Source organism: Carya illinoinensis, chromosome 9, assembly GCF_018687715.1.
Source record: "Carya illinoinensis cultivar Pawnee chromosome 9, C.illinoinensisPawnee_v1, whole genome shotgun sequence".
Classification (NCBI taxonomy): Eukaryota; Viridiplantae; Streptophyta; class Magnoliopsida; order Fagales; family Juglandaceae; genus Carya; species Carya illinoinensis.
This window is the reverse complement of record NC_056760.1, coordinates 12,032,295-12,056,740: the sequence shown is the minus strand read 5'-3', so window position 1 is coordinate 12,056,740 and position 24,446 is coordinate 12,032,295. Positions and strand designations below refer to the sequence as shown.

At 37.4% G+C, this 24,446-nt stretch overlaps 4 protein-coding genes across 6 annotated transcripts; 3 read left to right on the top strand and 1 right to left on the bottom strand.

The window, feature by feature from the left end:
• The first annotated feature begins 254 nt into the window (after nt 1–254).
• On the top strand, nt 255–8,538 carry LOC122275306. Of its 3 annotated transcripts, none has more exons than XM_043084311.1 (6): nt 255–1,298; nt 5,746–5,840; nt 5,932–6,048; nt 6,158–6,970; nt 7,306–7,522; nt 7,692–8,538. In XM_043084311.1, exons 1-6 carry the CDS (start codon nt 1,001–1,003, stop codon nt 8,036–8,038), a joined length of 1,887 nt encoding a protein of 628 aa, XP_042940245.1. In that variant the 5' UTR covers nt 255–1,000; the 3' UTR covers nt 8,039–8,538. The 3 variants fall into 3 exon arrangements, with proteins under 3 accessions (XP_042940245.1, XP_042940247.1, XP_042940246.1); XM_043084313.1 differs by having other exon boundaries at nt 1,105–1,298; nt 5,723–5,840; XM_043084312.1 differs by having other exon boundaries at nt 1,177–1,298; nt 3,973–5,840.
• A 674-nt stretch (nt 8,539–9,212) lies between these two features.
• LOC122275307 (transcriptional adapter ADA2-like) lies at nt 9,213–15,143 on the bottom strand. Its single transcript, XM_043084314.1, has 13 exons — nt 14,691–15,143; nt 13,569–13,624; nt 12,806–12,984; nt 12,587–12,652; nt 12,357–12,482; nt 12,193–12,268; nt 11,779–11,842; nt 11,638–11,696; nt 11,426–11,539; nt 10,922–11,144; nt 10,192–10,402; nt 9,653–9,919; nt 9,213–9,504 (listed from the first exon to the last, which is right to left on the bottom strand). The coding sequence occupies exons 1-13, from the start codon at nt 14,741–14,743 to the stop codon at nt 9,313–9,315; spliced, it is 1,686 nt and encodes a 561-aa protein (XP_042940248.1). The 5' UTR covers nt 14,744–15,143; the 3' UTR covers nt 9,213–9,312.
• A 2,126-nt stretch (nt 15,144–17,269) lies between these two features.
• Nucleotides 17,270–18,860, top strand: LOC122277641 (serine acetyltransferase 1, chloroplastic-like). Its single transcript, XM_043087723.1, has one exon. It carries the CDS (start codon nt 17,515–17,517, stop codon nt 18,472–18,474), a length of 960 nt encoding a protein of 319 aa, XP_042943657.1. The 5' UTR covers nt 17,270–17,514; the 3' UTR covers nt 18,475–18,860.
• Nucleotides 18,861–21,377: 2,517 nt separating this feature from the next.
• Nucleotides 21,378–23,336, top strand: LOC122277640 (premnaspirodiene oxygenase-like). The gene is made up of 2 exons (XM_043087722.1): nt 21,378–22,326; nt 22,459–23,336. The coding sequence occupies exons 1-2, from the start codon at nt 21,427–21,429 to the stop codon at nt 23,089–23,091; spliced, it is 1,533 nt and encodes a 510-aa protein (XP_042943656.1). The 5' UTR covers nt 21,378–21,426; the 3' UTR covers nt 23,092–23,336.
• Nucleotides 23,337–24,446: the final 1,110 nt, after the last annotated feature.

Sequence of the window (24,446 nt, the reverse complement as noted above, 5' to 3'; positions counted from 1 at the left end):
TGGAAGGTTTTATGAAAGAAATTCAATTTATTGAGCCATTGCTTTATTTGACCAATGACTTGCAGTAGCTTCAGCATTCTCGACAACTGCTACATGCATTTCTGGGTTGCCACACTTACATAATATATTATGTATTTTTGGCAGCATTTGGACTTTTTTATATTAGAATATAATATCTATTTTTATTATTTTGTGAAAATGATATTGCAAATGTAGTATTCATCGATTTGATAGAAGAAAATGCCATATGTACAATGTTATTCCAAGTTGAAGTTACGTTCCAGGTTACAAGGATATCCCCTACACGCTTCTCACAATTCCCTTTCTGCCCTCCTTCCCTTTGCCTCCGTCTCACCGTCACCGCCTAATGTCTCGGCCTGCCTACGGCCCTACTCCACAGCCTCTGTAAACCCGCCAGTCTCTCGACGTTTTTCGTAAATTTTACGAACAGATGTCTCGTCTCGGAACTTTCATAGAGATTACTGAGAGACGGTGAAACTCTTCAGCCAAACTGTACTCAGTTTTTAAATTTCCGGTCCGGTTGCCCAATCATTGAAGCCCTCTTTTGTTCGTTTGTCTTCTCTGCTTCGTTCCAAGAACTAGAACAGCCTAACCCTTTTCCGTTTCGGGCTCCTATCTTCCGGTTTATGCCGAGTCCTCTGCTCACGCTCGAGTCCTCTGAGTTCTTTTCACTTTGGCTAAACCCCTGGCCAAAGCGGCTGTTTGTTAGAGACATAGAGAACGCAGTGTTCTGAAAATAGATTGTGTTTTGGTCTTAGATATTGAGTGGGAGTAAGCTTTGCTCAACTTGGTTTTGTCTGTCTTTTGAGTTTTCTTGACCGGAGTTTGAGTTTTGTGATCATCTAGGTGCCATCTGAGGGTTTTGTGAACTGAATTTTTTTTGCCGTATATCAAAGGTTTTATTGCTGGAATTGGGGGCTTTCAGCTGAATGTGTTAAAAGAAGGGGCTCCTCGAACTTGTGGCTCTCTAAGTACCGGGATGTCTGTGAATAATCCTAGTTTTGTGGAATGGGAGGAGCAAATTATATGCCATGAGCGTGGTAACCGTATGATTTATTTTTTTCTAAAGGATGTGACTGGAGATTCAATCCTTGCTGTTATAGGGACTGAGAGGAGTGTAAGGCATATGACATATGAAGTCTCGGAAGAGTTTATGCAGTTGTCCGGTTTTGAAAAATCCGACAATGTGTGCATGAAATGGCGGGCGAGAAGAGAAGTCGTTGAATGGCTGACATCATTGGTCTCAAGGCATCGTGTTCCATACTCAGATATTTCAAGTATGTATTCAAGGAACTGCAATTCCATATTCCTTAATTAGAACTTTGTGTTTTAGGATTTAGCTTGAATGGATTAAATGAGTAGCGTAATCTTTTATTCGATCAACTCTGAACTTACCATGAAAGCTGAAAAAAATATTCCCTTGAGATGTTGTTTACTAATATAAAAAAATATTCCCTTGAGATGTTTTCTACACATAAATTTCAATATTTAATACGACTACCATATAGATGTGAGGCTTAGGACGGTAATTTGGATGTAATTTACGATTTAATGGTTGGGAGCAAGTTCCTATGATGATGAAATTTGAAAATCATGTGGTTTTGCCTTACATTTTGCTAATGTCGGCCCTGTACTATCCATCTCTGAGGATGTTTTGAGTTCGTTCCACCTAAATGTTTATTATTAGATTCCTACGTAGAATGAATGACATTGATTCATTAATAGTCCCGAACTTCGCATTGGTGTTGTTGCAAAAAATATCCATAACTCTTCAGGCATAAACCCATGTCACACCTGTCCGACTAAGGATCTCATTCCTCAAACATCAGGCCACTTCACAATGTAACAAAAGATGACCCACAGATTCCCCATCTTTCTTGCACATGGAGCACCAATCTGTAATGATGAGACCACGTTTCCTCATATTTTTAGAGGTGAGAGTTCTCCCAAGAGATATGGTTCGTATAAATAAAGCAATCTTAGGAGGTACCTTACAATTGTAACGGCTCATTTGGGGAATGAGATGAGATGAGAATTTTATGAATAGTAGTAAGATAGTTTGTGAATAGTAGTGAGATAGTTTGAGCTAAGTATTTTTTGAGTTTTGGGAAAGGAGATAGAAAAAGTTGAATAAAAAATATTATAAAGTTAAAATATTGTTAGAATATAGTTTTATAATATTAATTTTTTGGGGGTATTTAAAAAAATTGAATTGTTTTTTATTTTTTGTTTGAAAGGAAAATTGTAATGATTAGTTTGAAAAAGTTGTATAATTATGTTTGAGAAAGAGATGAGATGAAATGAGAATTTTGGGATGAGACCTATTTCCAAACAAGCACTAATAGCGTTCCAAGGAAAACAATGATCATTAGAGAATCCCGAGAGGGCCTAATAGAAGGATCGCACCGGGATGCTTCATGAGCTGTTCTCAAAAAACTAACATTAAAGAACTATTGGAACACACCAACAAGTGAGCCACCACAGCTTCTGTCACTAGAAATCTGGCAGAGCATGAAAAAACATGTTTAAGAATGCTTTCACCATACCAAACATCATGCCAATAATAAACTCCATGACCTCTTCCAACTACAAATCTGAAAAAAATTGGAAAACCTCTCCCAACCAGAGTGAATATTTTTCCACAACCCCGCATCATATGTCCCCCTAACTTCATTAGAACACCAGCCCCCCTTAATAGTCCCGTATTTTGAATCTATGACTTCTCTCTAGAAACCCTCCCCTTCCCGTATTTCCCCAAAAGTGCTTTGTATAAGACCCTCAAGTTACGCACCCCAAAACCACCACAAGGATCCGGGGAACAAACTATATTTATTTATTGATAATTAGGAACAAACTTTATCCTAACGAACAAGATGAATCTTTGCTTCCTCCCCAATACTTCCCCAAAGAAAATTACGAAAGGTTTTCTCAATATAAGAGGCCACACCTGCAGGTAACAAAAATAGAGAAAGAAAGTATGTAGGGAGGTTGGATAAAGTGCTATTGATAAGAGTTAATCACAAAGTGCCATTGATAAGAATTAATCGCAAAGTGCTATTGATAAGAGGTAATCATAAAGTGCTATTGGTAAGAGTTAATCTGCCACCCTTTGACAAATAGATTCATTTCCAACCTGCCAATCTTGTAACAATTTTTTCTAACACGCCATCCCAAATAGATTTCGGCTTGAAAGCAGCCCCCAATTGAGGACCAATTCATCAAAGTTGTCACAATTTATCTATTTCATCAAAGTTGTAACAAAAGTTGTTCGCCCATTAGCAGTGTATGCTGGCATTGTTTTTTTCTTTCTTTCATTCACTAAATAATGTATGTTGGCAATTTTTTTTTTTCTTCTAATTCCACTGGAGAAGATTTTATTCACTTATGGTTATCCGCATTTCTTGTGTGCATGTGCAACTGTGCACAATTATATGTATCTATTGGCATAGTAAGCATTTTAGAACTGATACTCATCATTTTCCATGACTAAATGTTTGTGGTAGCAGTTTTTGTTTTTGGTCTTAAAGTTTGTACAGTAACGAATGGTGACTGATCAGATTGGAAGGTTTATAATTATAGACCAATATGGTAACTCTGCCTTTCATTAAGATTCTTTTGAATTTTTTTTAGATTTTGGTTTAGATTATAGAAATCAACCTCATTAATTGACTTGGATTCATCTGGTAGAAATTTTTATTTTAAGAGCTTTATTTTATGTTTCTTTGTTCCAAGGGTTAAGAGTCTAAGAAAGTCTTTTTTCAATTAAAAAGTAATTTCTCACGATTGCAAAAATTTTATCAAATATACAATAGAGATTTTGGATCTATATTCCTGTCTTTTTCTGTTTTTGATAAGTGCATGTCTGTCTATTTTGATGCAATCATAACCGCTATCTGCGACATCATCTTCTTCTTATACTTCATTTATATTTAAAATTCCCATTTTACCCAGCCCGCTAGAGAGAGGGGGAGAGAGAGCTCAGCCTGTTATATTTCACCACCTTTCCATGCAAGAGAGGTTGTTGTTACGTGTTCGTCTATTTTCATAAGCTCTTTCTGCCACATCCTCCTGCTATTTTTTGATATTTACAAACCAGTGCATCCACTTGATAGAGAGATGCTATGAGTTTTTCAATATGATCTGGGGACAGTGAATAGGAAGAAGGTATTGTATTAAACCTGAAACCTATTATCTACCAATTTTATTTTCTTCACGCTTAGCGATCTTTCTTTTTAGTTGTCTATGGATGTTACAGATTCTACCTTTTCTTCCTAAATCTATAGCTCCAATCCTTTTTTTTGGCCTTATTAAGGCCTTCACTTAACGCGCCTTTCTTCTTTTGTGATGCTCAGTATGAACTGAAGAATTCTCTTCCACAGCTTCTGTTCACGGGGTGGGAATACCATTCTTTGATTTCATTTCTCACCTGTTGCACTGAGTGATAACCAATTTCATTAATTTTCTGATTCGATCAGAAAGGAAGGGTATTTTCTTGTCCCATCTGGCAAGGAATTAGGTTCCAATAATTGTTCTGGCATTTTTCCTACCTGTTAAATCTATGGAATTTTGGCTCATGACAACTGTGAATTTCTGAGTTCTGACCACACATACCAATAGACATTTCAACTGTGGTTTCCATAAATTCGTTTAACAGTCTGTAGGGTGCATGCCACTTATCTAGAATCTAGTATGATTGGGGTTAGCATGCTTCATTCATGTCTGTTACTTGTAGTCTAGTCAGAAGCACATGAGAAGTTGTCCACGAATGAAAGTTAATGAAATTCTACTCTATTTGGGATTTGGTTCTCTCTTGTTTTAATTATTCTTGATTAGCAGGTGCAATTACCAAGTAGGAAAAAGGCAGGAATTCAAATTAGTCCAGTTGTCAGGCTTGGTTTATTTGTTAGTAGAGCATAACAGGATAGTCTTTCTTTAATTCTGCCAAGTTCTGATATTGTTTATGTAATTGCTTTCCCTTTACCCAGGAGACCTGGGTTTGATCCCCAGCAATGGAATAAAATTATTTTTACTGATAAAAAAATTGCTTTTCCAATAGAAAACCACTGATAGCCTCCATTTAAAATCGGTTGTCTTAAATGGAACCAGTTAACTTTTGGGCTGTCATTAAAAGAAATTATGGTAAGTTTTTGTGAGCATTTAACTTGCAATTGCCCTATATATATTACCTAGTTCGCCTAAGGTGTCATTGTGGGATACCATACTGGAAATCGGTTTTCATTCCCCATGTTTCAGGTATCATTAGAATGAGAATGACAGGATATCTCTTTCCAATGTGTTGAGCTACCGGTGCTTTTTGAAAACTATGATTTATAGAGGGTTTAGTCCTGAGTAGGCTCAGTTACTGTGAGCATTTAAACCGGGCTGCTTATTCATTATTCAAACCTGCTGAAGTCAAACAAAAAACAATTGAGGGATTCAAATTGGCGCATTTCGATCTTGGTCTGCACCTACACCCCTTTACCTTGCCACTTGTCAGCAATGAATGGATTGGCATTTGATGGTTAATCTTTTATAAATTTATATGTTTAATTCTGCTTTTAGTCATCACACTTATTTTTGCATGGTCTTCTTGTCAACATCTTTTTCATATTCCTCAAATTGGTTATATGAATTTAGTCTTAGGTATATTATGCTGTAATGAAACTTGCCTTGTAGTAATGAAGTGTGTTTCTTTCCAAAGAAATTCTTCATGTGTGTTAACAGATTCACCAACAATTGATTTACGACAAGCTTTAGGATCTCTCGAATTATCAATGACTGGATCCTGTGCTCGTCAACCTTTCTCTACAGATGATATGGTATCAATTTACTGAAGCTTATCTTCTACTTCCTAGATTTAGTTTTTTTCCCTATCTTGTGAAAATTTTTTATCCTTCATTTTAAATCCAGGTTGTAAGAAAATTTAGAGCTCAAAGTTCGGATATTATATGGTCTGGCGATGCTTGTATCTGTGCCAAACAGCTCAAGCACTACCCAGCTTTTTGCAGGAACAGAACAACCATAGCTGTAAGCATCAATGCATTGATATTTCTCCTATATCTAGCAGTGGTTTCATCTATGTTCATATCCTCCAGATTATATTCTTCTTTTTGCTTTTGTTTTCATTGGCGTTCAGGTTCATTCGTTTGTATATATTATGGCTGAAGAAGGAAGTCAGTATCTTGGTTACTTGGAAGATATGTATGAAGACAAGAAGGGACTCAAAAAGGTTAAAGTGCGGTGGTTTCACCACTATAAGGAAGTTGAGCGTGTAATCCCTCAACTGGATTCCCACCCAAGAGAAGTTTTCATCACACCTCATGTTCAGGTGATCAGTGCTGAGTGTGTTGATGGTCCTGCGACAGTTTTGACTCCTAAACATTATGAAAAATGTGTGGCTACTGGTGCACCTAGTTCTTCACCAGGAATCCACATATGCTTTAGGCAGTTTAAGAACAATAAGATCAAGCCCTTTACTCTTCCTAAGCTGTCTGGGTATTCTAATCAAGCTATCCTCTCTTCTATAGATGGTTTGCTCGTCACCAAGCAAAAAGTCAAGTGCCATAAATTGAACATGGAAGATGAGGAAGAGTTTGCACAAGATGATCCTTTGAGGGTGGGTACTAAGAGGAAGAGAAGTTACAAGGGTTATCAAGGAGTTGAAATTGGTTCTGGTATTGGACATTCATTCCCTAGGAATCAGTTAACAGAGTGTGAACCAAAACTCCCAAAGTTGAAATTGAGATTTTCAAGGAGAACAACGGGAATAAAGATTTTTGAACCCAAATGTCCTGTTTCTTTTAAGGTTGATGACAAGATAGAATTGCTCTGTCAAGATAGTGGCATTTGTGGCTGCTGGTTTAGGTGTAAGGTCTTGCGGGCATCTCAGAAGCATCTGAAAGTTCAATATGATGATGTGCAGGATGCAGATGGATGTGGCAATCTAGAGGTATGCAAGTGGTTCAGAAAGTTATGTTTTGAGTTTTCCTTGGCTGTGTTTTGGAATGAAATATAGGTTGTGGCAGAGACAAACATCAGGTAGAGTAGGTTTTTCCTTTTAGGCACTGCCTTCATGATTCACACAGAAGTTTTGATTACTTAAATGAGTGGTAAATAGTTAACTGAAATATAATTGATAGTAGTTGTTGGGTATACAACCTGAGAGAGGTGGCCCATCATCCCCTTGATTGGTATCAACATGTGCATGTACACTAAATGTTTCCTTTGTTCTAAGAACTGGCCAGGTAAGAAAATTAGAATTTTGATGGTTCTGTTTATATGTAGGAATGGGTCCCTTCTGCTAGAGTTGCAGCTCCCGATATGCTAGGCATGAGATGCTCAGGCCGCCTGACAATTCGGCCAAGCCCTCCAGAAGATTTTACCGACCTTGCATTGGAGGTTGGTGCCCCAGTTGACGCATGGTGGAGTGATGGCTGGTGGGAAGGTGTTATAACTGGAGTTGACACCTCTGGAAATGACACTTGGCATGTTTACTTCCCCGGTATGTTCTAATGCAACAGTATCTGGCGCACTTAAGTTTTAAGTTATTCTTGTGACCATTTAACGGGAGCACGCGTCATTAAGCTGCTCTAATAAGTTGATGAACAATGTTGTGTTTGGGTCCTGCCCATCAGTTACAGTGAATGATGTAACTTATTTTTTGATCATAGGGGAAGACAAGGTTCTGCAGCTCCACAAAAAGAATTTTCGACCTTCCAGAGATTGGATATGGGACAGATGGGTTGATATAAAGGCGAAGCCTGACATTCTCAATTTATGTGAAAATGCCAGTCCTAACTTGAAGCTTTCAGTGTGTTCTGCTATGGCTAAAGCATCTCGGTGTGGTGGCTCTAAACTCTTGGAAACTCCCAAACTTGAAGCAGTTGAAGAACAGCAAGAAATACCAGATTTAACCATTTCTGATGAAGTCCTGGAAAGAGTTGAGGGTCGTGGGGATGAAAATGGTGATAATAATGCCAATGGTGATCTTGGTTCTGACAAAGATGTGAACAGCTGAAGCCTGAGAATGGATAGCCTAGCGGTTTGTCTAATGTGCAGATTTTTGACTTTGATGATAGATATTTAAAGTTGGGCTTCATCGAGTAAATTAGGTGCATGACTGCTGATCTAGGAAAACTTGAGAATTTCTCAAGTCCCGAGTTATCTAACATCAGGAGCATTGGCGGGGTGTACAGCAATATCTGTGGCAGGTTTTAACATTGCGGCATGAAGAGTAGCATTTTATTTGCAATCAAAGTTCAAGATAACTATGTCAGGCTAGACAGTAGCAGTTCAATATCGCTTTTAGAAGTCATCTGGTGTTTTTTGTGCTAGCAAGTTCTGGCATCGTGCTCTTCACCATATAGTTTCAATGTCAAATATAGTTTTGAGTTTTCAACTGTAAAGCTTATTTTACATTGGGAGGAAATACTCGTGCATTGTTGCCAATGTTGCGCTCTCTCTCAATAAATATTTACTCAGACGCTATGTGGCCATAACCCATTTGGTGTCCCTTCATGTTCTTGTCCAAGATTCTGGAAATTCAGCTTTACGTTGTTCACAAAAAATTTCGGGTCTTGTATTTTTCACTCCCGGTTACGATCGATAATCTTTATAAGCTCAAATCCCCACTTTTATCGGTCTAGAAAACTCTTTTAACAAGGATCGTGATTAGAAATAGAACCCCAGTTTGGAGCAAAGTCGATCAACCCCAGGAATCCTGGGGGACAGAGAAGCACATGGAACTTGCCCCAACCATGTTCTGTTTGGAGATGTTAGTACCATTACTTTGCCGTGCACAAAAATATAAATTGAAATTAAAAATGCCGCCAAAACGTATTAAATTTATGTCCTTAGGGTTGTCATGCAGGCACTTGCTGTAAACACAGTAGACCACTGAGTTGGAATGTACAAGGAAATTGCAGGTTCTGGACGCTAGTCTCCCTTCCAGTGAGCACACTGTCGCGTGTTTGCAATTATTTCTGGTAGAATTGGGGTACAAATTCCACTCTAAAGTATGTAGGGAGAGAGAGAGAGGTACACAAACATGATAACTTGTACCAGCTACACCTTAGCTTTTGAGCCATATTATGGTGAAGAAACGGGTCTACCCTTCACCAATAGAAGTCAACTCATTCCGAATGCGTTGAATATATACTCATTAACTATTAATCACTAAAAAAAGGCAAAGCTAAGATAGATCATGTTCTTAATTTCCATGTAAAAACTGAGATAAATGAAATAATTTACCAATAAGATCAACAAAAATGTAAAGCACGGGATGGGATGGTTTCATGGTTGTGCAATCCCCTTTTTCACAAGCATATCATAAACCGTGTCAATTTTGCTAGTTTCAAGCTTGAACAAGTTATGGGCATCGGATTTCTTTGCGACATTACCCCTGATGATTTCGATTGACATAACCTCTTGCATCTTAAGATAAAGAGGTGGGGGTAGCTGAGTCTCGCTGCACAGCCGCTTCTCCTGTCAACACATGGAAGCAGAGTGATGTCAAGGATGGTTACTAAGCAGTCAGTCAATTTTAGGAACGCGGCAAACAAACAGAATGGTGCCCATATGTTTTCCTGTTAAGTAAGAATTAGGAATTAGGAAGTTGGAATTAGATACTTACACTTTCAGACAATAGATCTGCCCTATAACTGCCCATTATATCTAAATCATTCACAGAGCTTGGAGTAGCCAGTCCTGCTGGCCTGGAATTTAACTCCTTGCCAGCAGACTCTGAAGCCATGAACGCATTTGGACCAGCCTGAGTGCTTGGACCAACCTGAGCGCTTTCTTTTGGTCTACAAGCATTTTCTTCTGCTTCCCTTTTCCTTTTCTGTTCAAGGTATCTATCGGCCTCAGCCGATGTGCGGCAACCAGCAGCTCGAGCTTCCTGAAAATATTTTGTTAAGAGTTTCTTGAAAAGAATGTAAAATAAAAATAATGCAAGGAAGACATTAGTTTGACAGAATGAAGCATTCTTTTAGTGTCCAGCGTTAGTGTGTGCGTAGATGGCATAGAATATGATGTCATGGATGGCAACTTTCAAGAACAAAAGCCAATGTGGTATGCTTGTTTTATACACAAAAGATTTTGGATACAACATGTAACTGATTTCAGGCACAGCCATGTTTATTTTCTAGTGGGGCAAGCCATGTATTATACCTTAAGTTCTTGAATTCGCTTCCGTGTCCGATGCTCTGCAATAACAGTCTGAAGCAGATCCTCATGCTCTTCTTTGGTATGAAAACGCATGAAGACATCATATTGCCGACAGATTGCCCTCTCTTCAGGTGAGAAGTCCTTCTCAAAAGAATTTGGATATAACAAGTTTCTTTCTAATATGAAATCCTTCCTATGCTTCCTCTCATCAAGCCTGCCAAAAAGTTTATATTAACCGAAGTGAAGATAGAGGTGACTGAGTACACATTTTATAAGTATGAACTGGCAGGATTATGCCATATTATTAAATTGTCTAAACAAAACCTCCATACAATGAAAGCAACCAGAAAAGAAAAACAATCAATGACCAGATGAGGAACATTATAGAAATTATGCAGAAAATTTTTCATCCTGTCTTCATAATGATTTTGTGATGGTAACACCCCAATTCCAGTTCTCCTTTATTCTTTTTCATCTGTACTAGTATGCGAAGTTGGTGTAACACTTAAATTCCGTGTTATAAGTTTCAAAACTTTCTTTTTGTAAGTTCTTAAATTATTTACTCCACAAACAACTTTTTCTTTTTTAAAGTAAGTACTCCACATAATATATATTGCTTGCACCATACGTGTAATTAAAATCCAATATGTGAAAGTTATAACAAATTTATTTAAAATTTTTATTATATAAATCTGCCGATAACAATTAAAATCAAATTATTAAGAACATTCACCTCTTTGAATAGATTCGTAGCACTCTCAACTTCAGCTCACGTTCATCCTCTGTGTCTGTATCCTTAAATTCCATCTCAGCCAATAATTGTTCAGCATCATTATCATATTCAGGATCAAACTCCTGCCTTTTGGGGTTATAGCCACTCAACTCAACTAAAGAAGGACCCTCATTCACCGAAGTGTTCCGTTTCTTTCCGCTAAAGCTCCTGTCTGCATGGGGATCTGCCAAGAGCATGAACAACCATAATTTAATATCCCATGGCTTTATCATAACGATATAGACTATGAATGCAAAACCAATCATTCGACCTTTTGGTACATGCAAAAAGGAAAGTGATGCATAGAAGGAATTGGATACAACAAACAAAAAAATTGCAATGTTGTCTGTTGCACTCATTCAAGAAAATCCTTCGGCTACATGAATAGTGTTATTTATATAAATTAACACAACAAAATACATAACTACCAATAAACATATGCCATTTGTAGATTATGTGTCACACCTTCCACTTTAATAACACCAGCGCCATCTTTGACCTGGGCTATGTTTGATGCCTTCTTGTTAGCAGCTGTTGATGCTGCACTTGAGCCACTACAGCGGACCCCAGATTCAACCTCTGAAGCACAAGAAACAAAGGCACAGAATCAAAAGAACATATATCCAACCTTTATTAGAATAAATCATTCCAAACTAGTCGGTTATATTTTGGCTCACCAGAAATTAAGCTTGACAATAAGCGTCCAGAGGAACCACCTTTATGTGAATCTTCAACTCTGAGTGAATCGATAAAAATCATATAAAATGGCATCTCAACTAAATTGCATAAAGCATCCACGGAAGAGAACGAGAGCATACTTGACTCTTGAAGGAGAAAAAGGAGATTCTTCCTTCAAATTAAGCTCCCCTATCATAGGAAATCCTGAATAGTCACAGGCAATTACCCATCACTAAAATGAATAAAAGTCCCAATCATGCAAAATGTGCAGACTAACATCCAAGTGTTGGCAACCTAATTGCTTCCCAAGTCCCCCTGCCCCCAGAGTTGCAAATACCTTATAATCACAAGGGACTGTTCAATAAAGTGTGGCCTATGGCTATGACCCTAATTGGCCAGAGGGTCTCCGATACCGATTAGCATCTAGGACATGATAATATCTTTTCATGTGTAGTACTCTTGCATAAATATGATAAACACCAATTAAGAAAGATTAAGAAATTATAAACAAAACAAAAAAGGATTATTGAGTTGATGTAAACATGGTTACACACCTTTCTTGTCCTCACTATGTCCTTTAGCCATAGCAAGAAGCTCCTTTCTATTTTTTCCGACAACATGAGACATGTCCTAAAAAGATATGTTCCACAACTTACTCTTCTAAAAATTTGCAATTCTGAAGATAATTCATTATTACAAGATTTTCAAGATGTCATACCGGAAGAGGGAAGTATGGAGAGCTCATATAGACATTTGTATAGTGTTCTATACATTCTTCTTTGCTCTTAGTCCCTACATGCTCAGCAATTTCAGCCCAGTTACCCATTCCATACATTTCAATCCCCTGAAATAAAAATGTTGTTGCCACAAGTCAAAATTGACTCCTCCATGTACCAAATACAATGCTGAAACAATAACTAGGATCAATCAAACCAAGATAGAAAGTACCTCTAGGAGCAGTATTTCGTCATCTGCATTCCAGTCAGCACAAATAAGAGGGAAAGATAAATTGTCCTGTTGAAATGAAAATACATAAAAGCTCAAGCACAAATCTACATCCTCATCATGACAATATGGATACAAGGCTATATTAATAACTTAACACCAAGCAAAACTCAGTCTGCAAGGTATCAGCAGGCGTAGGTTTTTAATGATATCATTACTAACCATAACCCTGTAAGGGTGATTGCTCTTATGAGGTGTCATCTCAGCTCCAACAGAAAAACACTCAATACATAGGTCAAAATCGGGGCACATGACGCACTTGATTCGGATCTTTCCTGTAATGTCTTTGTTGCAATAATTGCAGTGGTATAAAGCTCTTTTCCCTTCGCTTGTTCCTTGACCTGAGTCAAGGAGGGGGCCCGGGAGAAGAAAAGGAATGATCAGAAAGGATTGAAGTAAAAAAAAAAAAAAAAAAAAAAAAAAAAAAAAGAACGGAAGAAATGGAACTAAAATGCATATGGACAGCAACAGTCAGCACCAAGTCACTAACAATGATGAGTTGATTAGAAAACCATCAGCACCGTCGTATTGTCATGGCAGCTTCTACAATATACAAATTTCAAAAGCAAGCTCCGTTCCTTTGCCACTGGAGCTGAAGCCTTGAGGCCAAGCACTTTAACTTCTTATAGGAATATCAACCAGGACTCAAAACAAATGAGAAATGCTCATGCCTGGGCAGAACTCAATTGGATGACTCAAACAATAAGTCAGTTGAGTTTTTGGCAGGCCTTCCACACATACTTTAAATAAAATGCTTACTACCAGATAATGACATAGACATGAGGGGTGTAGGTATGCATGTAAGTGCTGTGGGAGAAAAATGGGGAGGGCGGTTTTCAAATGGGGAGGGCGTCAAGAAAACCCTGCCATCAGAGTTAACTTCTACAAAGACTACATTTCAGGTTACATAATGGTAGAAAAGTACCTGCAGCTGAAGATTCTGAATTTTCACCACTGGAGGCATTCTTTTTTCTCCTTGATCTGCATGGCAAAAAATTTCTGTTCAAAATAAAAACTACACCAATGTGCCAAATGTAAAATAAAATCAATGAACAAGTAGTATGACACACTCATATAAACATACAAAGTGATGCAGAGGGATCCGGGCCTGATTATGCACATTTAACAGATTTTATGTTGATAGCACTAGACTACCTCGAGAAGGCAGATCAACAGAAATATGCCAAGAAACGGTGACGATTCCTCAGATTGGAGCAATATTACGCACATGTAAGTATTTGGGCCATGACTTTGGCTATGGGAATCAGAATCTCGCATAAGTCCCCAATTTGGAAAGCACTTTTCGGAGCACACGTTGTGGTCACCACAACTTGCCTGGTGGTCCATGTTTCAGCCTTGAAATTAGCCGTTTTCTCCTTCTAATTGCAATTTGAAGTTACTTTTTGCCTTCTATGGAAATCTTTCAGTTTCACTTTTAAAGATGAATTTTGTTCCGATTTGGACCACATTTTTTGCAAAATCCTTATTTTATTACGTATTTTATTTTTATGCAATAATTAGGATTTTGCCTTTTCGGGCAAAATTCTCATAATTTCGGATTTCCATAACTATTTGAGTCTGGTTTGTGGGCTATATAACTTGATTTCAAGTTTTATCAATAAATTTGACTATCACAGTTTTTTCTCTGTTTTGAATATTTTCTCAATTTCAATCCCTAAGTTTCTATTAATTACCTAACCCTCAGAATAATCTTAATTTTGTCCTGCATCACAAAGCTTCAAAAAATGTAGCAGAGTTGATAAATCAAACTACTTCAGAATCTTGTGACGCCTGTTACAGCAACGACTAAATTTCCAATTGAGTGAAATAACAGAGGATAAAACTAAGTACCAAAATATATTTGTAGGAGAAAAGTATGAGAGAGACAGAGAGCTTATAAATCTTTTCATTAAATATAAAGGCTGTCAAGCAGGCCCCAATGCATAATCAAATTTACCAAAAAAACAAACAACACCAACTAACAATGCAAGCTCAAATGTGAATTAAACTTCGGAAAGATTGGAATTATTAGAAAACACATAAGAACCTTTGGGTCGGGTCCTCATCAGCAGAGTGGAAATTTCCACGTGAGCGACCCATTGAATTCCGAAGCTGAAGAACTCAAGAACACCAGTGTAATATAACACTGCCGGCTTCAATGAAAAGGCGCACGGAAGGATGAGCAGGAGACTAGCATTAATAGGGCCCAGTAAAACCCTAAATTCCTCAGGCACCGTGACTTCGTTTTGATCATGGGTCGAGCTCAAAATAACACATTTCTGAGATTTTTGTTCCTTTATGAGAATTTTGGATTTCGAAAAAGATTTGGATTTCGGTTATCTCATAAAAGCTCAGATATCGTTGTTTCCTATTTTGGTGGCAGCAAAGAAAGCACTAACAAAACAGAATTTCGTTACTCTGTTCTAAAGTCAGAGGTAAAGTCAATCCGAGTTTTGACCTTTGAGTCATGCTATTTTCTGGGACCCGAACTCAACTAGGATGAAAAACCATGTTTGTGTGGAAAGAAAGTAAATTGTAACGGCCATGAAAACTTTCAAATGGGCCACAAACAAAACAGTTGGTGTTGATTTGGGCTTTGGGTGATAATCATTGATATAAAGGCCAGCCTCTTTGTTTTGAGCAATTAAGATGGGGAATTAATTTGGTATCTGGGCCGCATTACAATAGGGGTTGGGCCGTAGACGGCCAGGCTATGAAATTCAACATTGTCAAGAAGACAAAGAGCAATGGTTGTATTGACAGCCATTTATCATTGTAATGAAATATTTAATTTATCATTGTAATGAAATATTTAACTAATTTGAGATAAGAGTGATGTTACATACAGTTATAAAATGTGTAAATATTATATAATCGCTTTAAAAACGAGTGAAGTTTATGATTAAAAAGTTAGTTTTTTTTTTATGTAGTTTCCGTATTAATTCACTTTTTTCAAAGAAATTGTATGACGTTTGTACAACTACAACTGTAAATATTATTTCTCTTTGAGACAATAATTATTTGCAATCAGTAAATAATTTTAATTATTAGCTACAATAACTCAAAGGGATATAGCTTTAGGCATCATTTTTTTAATCTTTTCTCCTCTCCCTAACTCAAAAATCCTCTCTACCACTCACATTCCCGTTGGCTCTATCTTCAAGTATTTTGATTAGGGCTTGTTTGAAAAGTGAGATGATCTCATCTTATGTCAAAATTTTTTATAATTTTTTTTCTTAAATATCACTCAAACATAAACATTTTTTAATTTTAAAATTTTAACTTTTTCATCTAGTCATTACTACTTTTTCAAATTTTCAAATAAAACACAAAAACAATACTACTTTTTCAAATTTTAAAACAAAAATTATATTATAATAATATTTAAACTTTATAAAATTTTTATTTAATTTAATTTTCTCATTTCTTAAAACTCAATAAAACATCTTTAATATTCTTATATAATCTCACTTTCCAAACCAATCCTAAAGAAATGATTAAAAAAATAAAAATTTAATAATATAAATAAAATAATGACTTATTTTAAATATATTTGGCTATAACTTTCCCCAACCCAATACCAATGATAAGGCTACAAGACCAAAATATTTAGACATCGTTTAGTTATATAGATAAGATAAAAAATTTGTAAATAGTGGCGAGTAATTTATTAATAGTAATTAAATAGTTTGAACTTAAATTTTTATGAAGTTTTAGGAAATGAGAGAGAAAATGTTGAATACAAAAATTATAAAATTAAAAGAGGATTAGAATATTATTTTTAATATTATTTTTGTTTTGAAATTTAAAAAAGTTGAATTATTTTTTGTGTTTTATTTGAAAGTTTGGGGAAAATGTAATAATTAGATGAAAATTTAAAAAATTTGAAATTGAAAAATGTTTTTATTTGAACAATATTTGTTTGTCTAGATGAGATGAAATGAAATGAGATATGATGAAATTGTTTCAAAAGTTTGTACAACCAAGCCAGGATATTATTTTTAGAGCTTTGCTACTTATTATTTCTAAACACCACACTTATTTTGATTTTATTTTATTTTATTTTTGTTTTATTCGTCCTAACCTAATTAATTTATTTTACCCATCATCCATATACTACATATTTAGTAAGAGAAAAAAAAATTATATGTAGTGTTTGGTATGAAAATGATGTAAAATTTTTCTTATTTTTATTAAGATATCTCGTATTATAATTTCCACGCAATGCGCGAGTCAACGACTAGTTATCAATATAGAATTGATACCTTAGACCCCCGACTTTGTTAATTTGGTCACTCAAGAAGTTGATTTGCAATTGCAACTATGGCTTAAAGTTCTTGGCAATTTCAGGGATCTGTCCATGTTACATACACTCTATATCTCCAAGATATAAAGAAGCATGTTTTGAAACTGAGTTTCGATTTCCTTACCCTATGCATATATATATATATATATATATTAATATATCCTGATAAGGTTGCCATCAACATGGTGGAGCCTCGGCACGTATGGGGCACGCTTTCAACTTTTGACCATAATGGAACCAGTCGTCATGTCAAACGTCACTCTTTGAGGTGTGCCACGACCCCATCGTAATATATTCTTGAATCTTCGGATTTCAATTACAATACAAGCACTATGTTGTTGCCGAGAAATTTCTTGTTCTTTGCATGTTCAATTCACTTCTTCACCTTGTATTTACTCTATATATAAATCCCATACTTCGGCTTCTCATGGCATTCCAACCCATCATTTCCTTTATCTTTCAGCCACTCCTTTTTCTTCTGTAGTGTCTTCTTCTGATATATGTTCGTTTAGTCAATTCTGGTCTCCATAATTGCAGAAAGTTATTGAGAGCTCCCTCCACAATAATGGCGGTTTGTGCTGTTAATTCAGGAACTGAAACTTCGACCAGTTCTTTTTCTTTGGACTCCAACCACAGTCAGGTGAGTAATACTTGTTGCCGGCCCCTATTTTGCAGATCCAATTTCTCAAATATTGTTTCATGTATAGCCAGCAACCGGGCTGCCGGGAATAAACTTTCAAATGCCTCGAAAATCTTTCTGCCCAATGAGGATGAAGAAGAACAAGACGTGCTTTGGTTGAAAATTAGAGAGGAAGCTTTGCATGATATTGAACAAGAGCATGTATTGCATGAATACTATTACTCATCTATACTGTCACATGTTTCACTAGAGAGCGCGTTGGCGGATAACCTAGGGATGAAGTTGGGAAATGCACATATTACTAGTGATACGCTTAAGGGTATTCTCTTGAGCGTTTTTGCTGAAGATCACGAGATCAGGAGAGCCATCAGGGAGGATCTCAGAGCTGTAAGAGAACGAGACCCGGCCTGCCTCGGTTATGCGCATTGCTTGTTGAATTTTAAAGGTTTTCTTGCATGCCAAGTGCATAGGGCGGCACATAAACTGTGGTCAACAGGTAGGAAAGCCATGGCAGTTCTGCTTCAGAGTCGGACATCTGAGGTTTTTACGGTGGATATTCATCCTGGAGCTAGAATTGGAGTGGGGGTGTTACTTGATCATGCCACAGGAATTGTGATTGGAGAGACAGCAATCATAGGAGACAATGTTACAATTCTGCATAATGTGACATTAGGTGGGACAGGGAAACTTTCCGGGGACAGGCATCCTAAGATAGGCGATGGGGTTTTCATTGGTGCAGGAACTAAAGTTTTGGGTAACATAGTAATTGGAGAGGGTGCTAAAATTGGAGCAGGGGCAGTGGTTCTAAAGGATGTGCCTCCTAAGGCTACTAGTGTTGGAAACCCAGCTAGACTGATTGGAGGGAAACAGAAACCCATCAAGTGAGACGAGCGCTGGGGATCCAACATTAAGATAATTAAGCTCCATCACTTCTTGGAGGATTCGGTTTTATGAGATATTATTGTTGAAAGCCTCTTTCACTTTCTTGGTGTAGGCTACATCCATTACACTCTGTTTGAAGATGGCTGTTAATACTAGAGGGATTGAGTTAATAATGTATTGTAATGGATACTTTTTTGTCTTAAATCATGTGGTGATGTCTACTTACCAAAATAATAGACAAGAAACCTACAAAGAAGTGATTACTTATCACTCTTCCTCCAATGTGTTTCTAAGTTTTGTGTCTATATTAAAACAAAGAGGATCCCAATGCCATATGTACTATTATATTTTCTTTTCTGTCTTGGGTTAAATCATCACTTGTTTGAGAAGTTTTTCTTCTTCATTTTTTTTTTTCCTTCTTATTCTCCAAGCAAGCAAGTTTATAGATAAACTAAATGTTACATGATACAAGATTTAATGGGATGAGAGTCCCAAACAATTATTTCAAAACAAACGAGTGCAACACTAGTAAGGAGAAGCTGCGTGAATCGGTTTTAAAATATTCTGATAAACAGATTAACACATTGTGACTAAAAGTCGAAGTGAAACAAAGTGTGCTGCATCTTATTTGTCTAGACTGACTGTAGGAGTCTTCCATGACCATTTTGTCTTTATCATTGATTAGAAAAAACAGAAACATAGGAATGCAGCAACCAGAGGAAGCATCGATAACCGGCAAAAGACGTCTACTGTCTGTGGTGGCATGTAAGGTACACATGCCACACTAGAAAAAAAACTAACGGTCGGTTCTAGGAGAACTGAAACCACCGATCCCAATGGTGCAATGCGTGACGGCGACAGAACCTCATTGACGCAGTGATGACAGCTAGAGGGTCTACAGGTGAGGCACATGGTGGTCTTTGGAGGTCCATAAGTAGCAAATCGGTGCTCCTAGGTGCTACAGACGAAAAACAACCAAAAAACTAGAAAAAAACACTATGAATAGATCCGGTAGTGGCCGGATAGGAGGAGGGAGAGAGAAGCCAAAGCTCTAACCCCCGCTCTAGGTGGAGGAAAATGGAGGATGGCTGAGGTAGGTTTGAGAGAGAATAGCCTCTAGAGAGAGAAAATGAAAAAAAGATTACTGATAATTTACTTACAAATTTGTTTGAAAGGTTAAGAAATAGGTGAATTCAATTATTTAATTTATATTTTAACACTTCAATGAGTATGCAGAATATTTAATTGAATAGGTAGAGTGTATTTACCAAATTAAATCACCACGTATTTCAAAAATTTCAGTTAATGGGAATATGTGAATCTGATTATTTAATTTATATTCTAAAATTTATTAGTATATTTTATTTTCTCAAGGTTCCGGTGACTTTCAACATCTTTGGATCAAAAGAATCCAAAACTGTTGCCTTCTGGCTTATGATAAACTGCTAATAGCAGCAGTTGAAGTTCAAAATTTATCAAAGAACCATTTAGAATAGTCACTGGTTTCTCTTCTGTATTTGATAGGGCCCCGCTATTTCTATGCTTTCATCACTTTGCTTCTTGTCCTCTTTTTGGTTTAGCAGTTACAGGGTGTGCAGAAGATCTAAAGTTCATAAATTGCCCCCAAGGCTGTGGAGGTTGCCACCAATAGGAAACTTGCACAATTTCACAGGCTCACTACTGCTATGTGCTCTTTAAGTACTAGCAAGGAAATATGGACCCCTCATGCACATACAAGATACAAACTTTCTGCAGCTGTAATATTATCCCCTAGGATGGCCACAGAGGTCATGAAGACCCATGATCCTACCATTGTGCAGCGACCAGAACGTTTTGCCCCTAAAGTTGTGACCTATGATGGAACAAACATTGCCTTTTCTCCATGTGGTGATTACTGGAGAAAAGGCAATGTTTGTTCCATCATATGTACATTGGAGCTCCTGATTGCAAAGATGGTCCAGTACTCCTGTTTAAGAAAAAGAGGTCTGTAATCTTGCTGAGTCCATTCATCATCATCTTCAATCCAACCTACTGAAAATTTTTCCTCTTTTCTGAGTGCCATTATTTCTTGGGAATCAAACGGCAACAAATGCAAAGACCAAGAGGCATTGATATTGTTGACCAATGAAGTAGAATTCTATGACAGGAATTTTTGATTGGTCTGATCAATTCCCTTCACTCGTATTTCTCCTCATGATTAACTGGATTGGAGATTGATTAGAGGAGATTTTTATCGAGGCTGACAAGATCTTTAGAAGACATCATCAATGATCATCGAGAGAAGCAGCCAAGTGCAAAGACTGGCAAGGGTGAACCAAAGTATGAAGATCTTGTTGATGTATTTTTAGGCTTTTGGCAGAGTGGTAACCTTGAGTTCACCATTACAACCAACGACATCGAAGCTGTCATTTGGGTAAGTATTTCTTCTCCAAATCAAATTGGAAGTAAAAAGAACTAATCTCCGGAACATATTTTGTCAAATTGCAAGTAGTCACAACACAAACAGGAAATTGCTCCACGGACCTTTAATTTGGTTTTCTGTACACTCCATTATTGAGGGTTTGTCCCCCCTCATTCTGGTTCTGCAAATTTATATCACCGTCACGAATGAGACAACTTTAAATTACCTTAATATTATATATATAGCAGGTATACTAATTTTGACACTGACATTCTTTAAGTTAATGAGGAAGACGTGACAGGAAATCCAAATGAAAATTTTTGCGCTTTCCTTATTTATCTCCTGGTCGTTTTAATAAGATTAATATATAAGTAAAACGAGATATAATTATAAATTATGTAAACATCATGCATTATTTTTTTTATAAAAAAAGAGAGATTATTATAAAAAATTAATTTTTTTCACTTATTTGTACTCTATAACTGTGTGAATATCATTTTTCTTTAACTGTAAAGAAATTAGAAGAAAAATCGTCTCTTTCCCACCTTTTTTCCATGGCACTCCAATATTCCTTGGCTCTCATCACCACATTCTTCCTCCTTCTCCTTCCTTTGATTTGGCTCATAAAGAGATGCAGAAGATCGGCCAAAGTTCAGAAATTGCCCGGACCCTGGAAATTACCACTTATTGGGAACTTGCACAACTTGGTTGGATCCCTACCACACCATGCTCTACGAGAACTGGCTAGAAAATATGGACCGCTCATGCACCTGCAACTGGGTGAAGTATCTGCAGTTGTGGCGACATCCCCCAGGATAGCCAGAGAGTTCTTAAAGACTCATGACCTCGCCTTGGGGAAGAGGCAAGAAGTTATTTCAGCTAAGACTTTGACATATGATGGCTCAGACATTGTCTTTTCTCCATTCGGTGATTATTGGAGGCAAATGCGAAAAGCTTGCGTCATGGAACTCCTGAGTGCCAAGAGGGTCCAATCCTTTTCTTCTCTTCGAGAAGATGAGGTTTGTAAACTCATCGAGTCCATCCGCTTATCTTCAGGATCACCGATCAATTTTACAGAAAAGATTTATTCTTTAACGAGTACCATCGTATGCAAGGCAGCTTTTGGCAGCAAATGCAAAGATCCTGATCCATTTATATCTTTGACTAGGGAAGCAATATCCGCATTAGGAAGCTTTGACTTGGCCGATTTGTTTCCTTCACAGAAATTTCTTCGTGTGATTACTGGAACGAAAACTAAAGTAGAGGAGATGCATCGGAAGCTTGACAGGATCTTGGAGAACATCATCCATGAGCACAAGGAGAACCAGAAGAGTGCAGCAATTAGCGAGGTTGAACGGGGGCAGGAAGATCTTGTTGACTTTCTTTTGCGCCTTCAGCAAAGTAGTGGCCCTGAGGTCCCCATTACAACTAAGAACATAAAGGCTGTCATCTGGGTTAGTATGTATATCTGCTATCATGCTAGAGTTGAATCCCAAGTAATTCTTGGGTTCATTCACACTTTGTTGTCATTAACATATTTCTCTCTTCTTAAGAACATTCTGTGAATATTTACAACTTCATTCCAGGACATGTTTGCTGCCGGAACTGATACTTCATCAACCACGGTTGTTTGGGGTATGTTAGAAATGATGAGGAACCCTACAGTTCTGGAGAAGGCACAAGCTGAGATAAGACAAGCCTTCGGAGGAAAGAAAAAGATCCATGAGAAAGACGTTGGGAATCTAAGTTACTTAAAGTTAGTGATTCAAGAAACTCTGAGGTTACACCCACCACTTCCCGTGTTATTCCCAAGAGAATGTACAGAGCCATGCGAAATTGATGGATATGAGATACCCGTCAAGACTAAAGTCATCATAAATGCATGGGCAATTGCAAGAGATCCTGCATATTGGAATCATGCTGAGAGTTTCATGCCAGAGAGGTTTGCTGGTAGTTCAACTGATTTCAGAGGGACTAGCTTTGAATTTATCCCGTTTGGTGCAGGGAGGAGGATGTGCCCAGGAATATCATTTGGTCTTGCCAATGTTGAACTTCCTCTAGCTCAACTGCTGTATCATTTCGATTGGGAACTCCCAGGCAGGACGAAACCAGAGGATCTGGACATGAGTGAAACCGTTGGTGCTGTTGCCGCGAGGAAAAAACCCTTGTATATGATTGCAACTGCATTTACTCCTCCAGTTGACGAATCCCGCGGCTGACTTCCATGCTCACTACTCGATCTGGAAAATGAAGGAGGTATTATATCACATAATCAGTTTATATCGAACTCCCAGGATTTTACCCTTCACCACGTTAATTAATCGCTGTACTAGAAGTTAAAAGTGTATTCCAGATAGTATTTTGTTGAATAATCTTTAGTGTTGATTGCTGAAAAATTCATCTTTCATGAAGGATTGTAAAAGTGAATCATGTATCTGCATGCCCAGGCAAGGTTTTAATCTTACATCTTTTGAGTTTTACGGTAATTTGTTGCCTTCACGTTAGTTCCCAACTCCAAATCTCGCCTGGCCTCCTATTCTGATTGTGTATCAGCAGCGCGCCTCTGTAAAGATCTGACAGCATAAGCAAGTAGTCACAAAACAAACAGGAAATTGCTCCATGGACCTTGAATTTGGTTTTCTATACAATTCCGTATGTAATATAATAATCATCAATTATTAGATAAGTCTCAAGATGATCCCTGGAGCAGTTTTTGGAACGCGAGTCAATAAGTAGACGTATTGCGGGACTCAATAATTAGAGTTAGTGTTGGACCCATTAAACCAGAGTTATTTATTTATTATTTATTATTTTTTTTATAAGAAAAACAGAGTAGCTTTTTTGTGGAAACTTAAAACCTGTGTTCTCCGTATTTGCTGAATGCGAGCTATTTGGTTTTGGCGAAGTCCTCTGATAGTTCCGCTGAGCAGAGGGCCCGTTAGGTCTGATTGAAGTCCCCACGTTAATGGTGAGTTCCCAACTTCCAATGCCACACTGCAGTCAATTTTGGTATGCTATTGCTGCATGAACTTGTATCTACCGTTTTCTGTCAAAAAATTTCAAAACAAAACAAAATATTTGAAAACATGTCTACCACCACCACTACCACCCTTCGTTGAAAGTAGGAACCGTAAGCCACTCCCTTGCACCACCACTATTCACCGTCTGTAAACCATCAAGAGCTTCTGTTTCACCGCATGAAAACAGAGCAAGCACTCCTATTGCTAAAGCTTCTCCATGCCGCTGCCACCCTACACTATGAACCCCAAGCCATCATCGCACGTCCAGGAGGCTCATGTTTTCCCTTGTCAAAAACAGAGCACTTTGTTCCCCATCGGGAGCAGCCACTGCCACCTTTTCACTAACCCTTAAGCCACCGCTCTCTCACAGAAACTTCCACTACCACCTTAGTCCTCGGCGTAACACTCAGTCAGCCAAGCCAGCTTTCCAAAAATTTTGGATTTTTATGTATGAAAGGCCATTCGAAATTGTTAGTAATTTTTTTTTTATAAGAGATTATGGGCCTAAGATTTCATTTTTGGTGGATATTAAATTTCTTTTTTTTAGGCTTGTC

What these genes read in the sequence shown, in the direction of transcription:
- LOC122275306 (XM_043084311.1), top strand. Translation starts at nt 1,001, where the DNA reads ATGTCTGTGAATAATCCTAGTTTTGTGGAATGGGAGGAGCAAATTATA. An exon ending in CTTTCTCTACAGATGATATG is followed by an intron (nt 5,841 to 5,931) that starts GTATCAATTTAC and finishes TTTTAAATCCAG; the next exon opens with GTTGTAAGAAAATTTAGAGC. An exon ending in ATGGATGTGGCAATCTAGAG is followed by an intron (nt 6,971 to 7,305) that starts GTATGCAAGTGG and finishes GTTTATATGTAG; the next exon opens with GAATGGGTCCCTTCTGCTAG.
- LOC122277640 (XM_043087722.1), top strand. Translation starts at nt 21,427, where the DNA reads ATGGCACTCCAATATTCCTTGGCTCTCATCACCACATTCTTCCTCCTT. An exon ending in ACATAAAGGCTGTCATCTGG is followed by an intron (nt 22,327 to 22,458) that starts GTTAGTATGTAT and finishes ACTTCATTCCAG; the next exon opens with GACATGTTTGCTGCCGGAAC.
- LOC122275307 (XM_043084314.1), bottom strand. Translation starts at nt 14,743, where the DNA reads ATGGGTCGCTCACGTGGAAATTTCCACTCTGCTGATGAGGACCCGACC. An exon ending in GATGAGGACCCGACCCAAAG is followed by an intron (nt 13,625 to 14,690) that starts GTTCTTATGTGT and finishes TTTGCCATGCAG; the next exon opens with ATCAAGGAGAAAAAAGAATG. An exon ending in CTACGAATCTATTCAAAGAG is followed by an intron (nt 10,403 to 10,921) that starts GTGAATGTTCTT and finishes ACTTTTTGGCAG; the next exon opens with GCTTGATGAGAGGAAGCATA.
- LOC122277641 (XM_043087723.1), top strand. Translation starts at nt 17,515, where the DNA reads ATGGCGGTTTGTGCTGTTAATTCAGGAACTGAAACTTCGACCAGTTCT.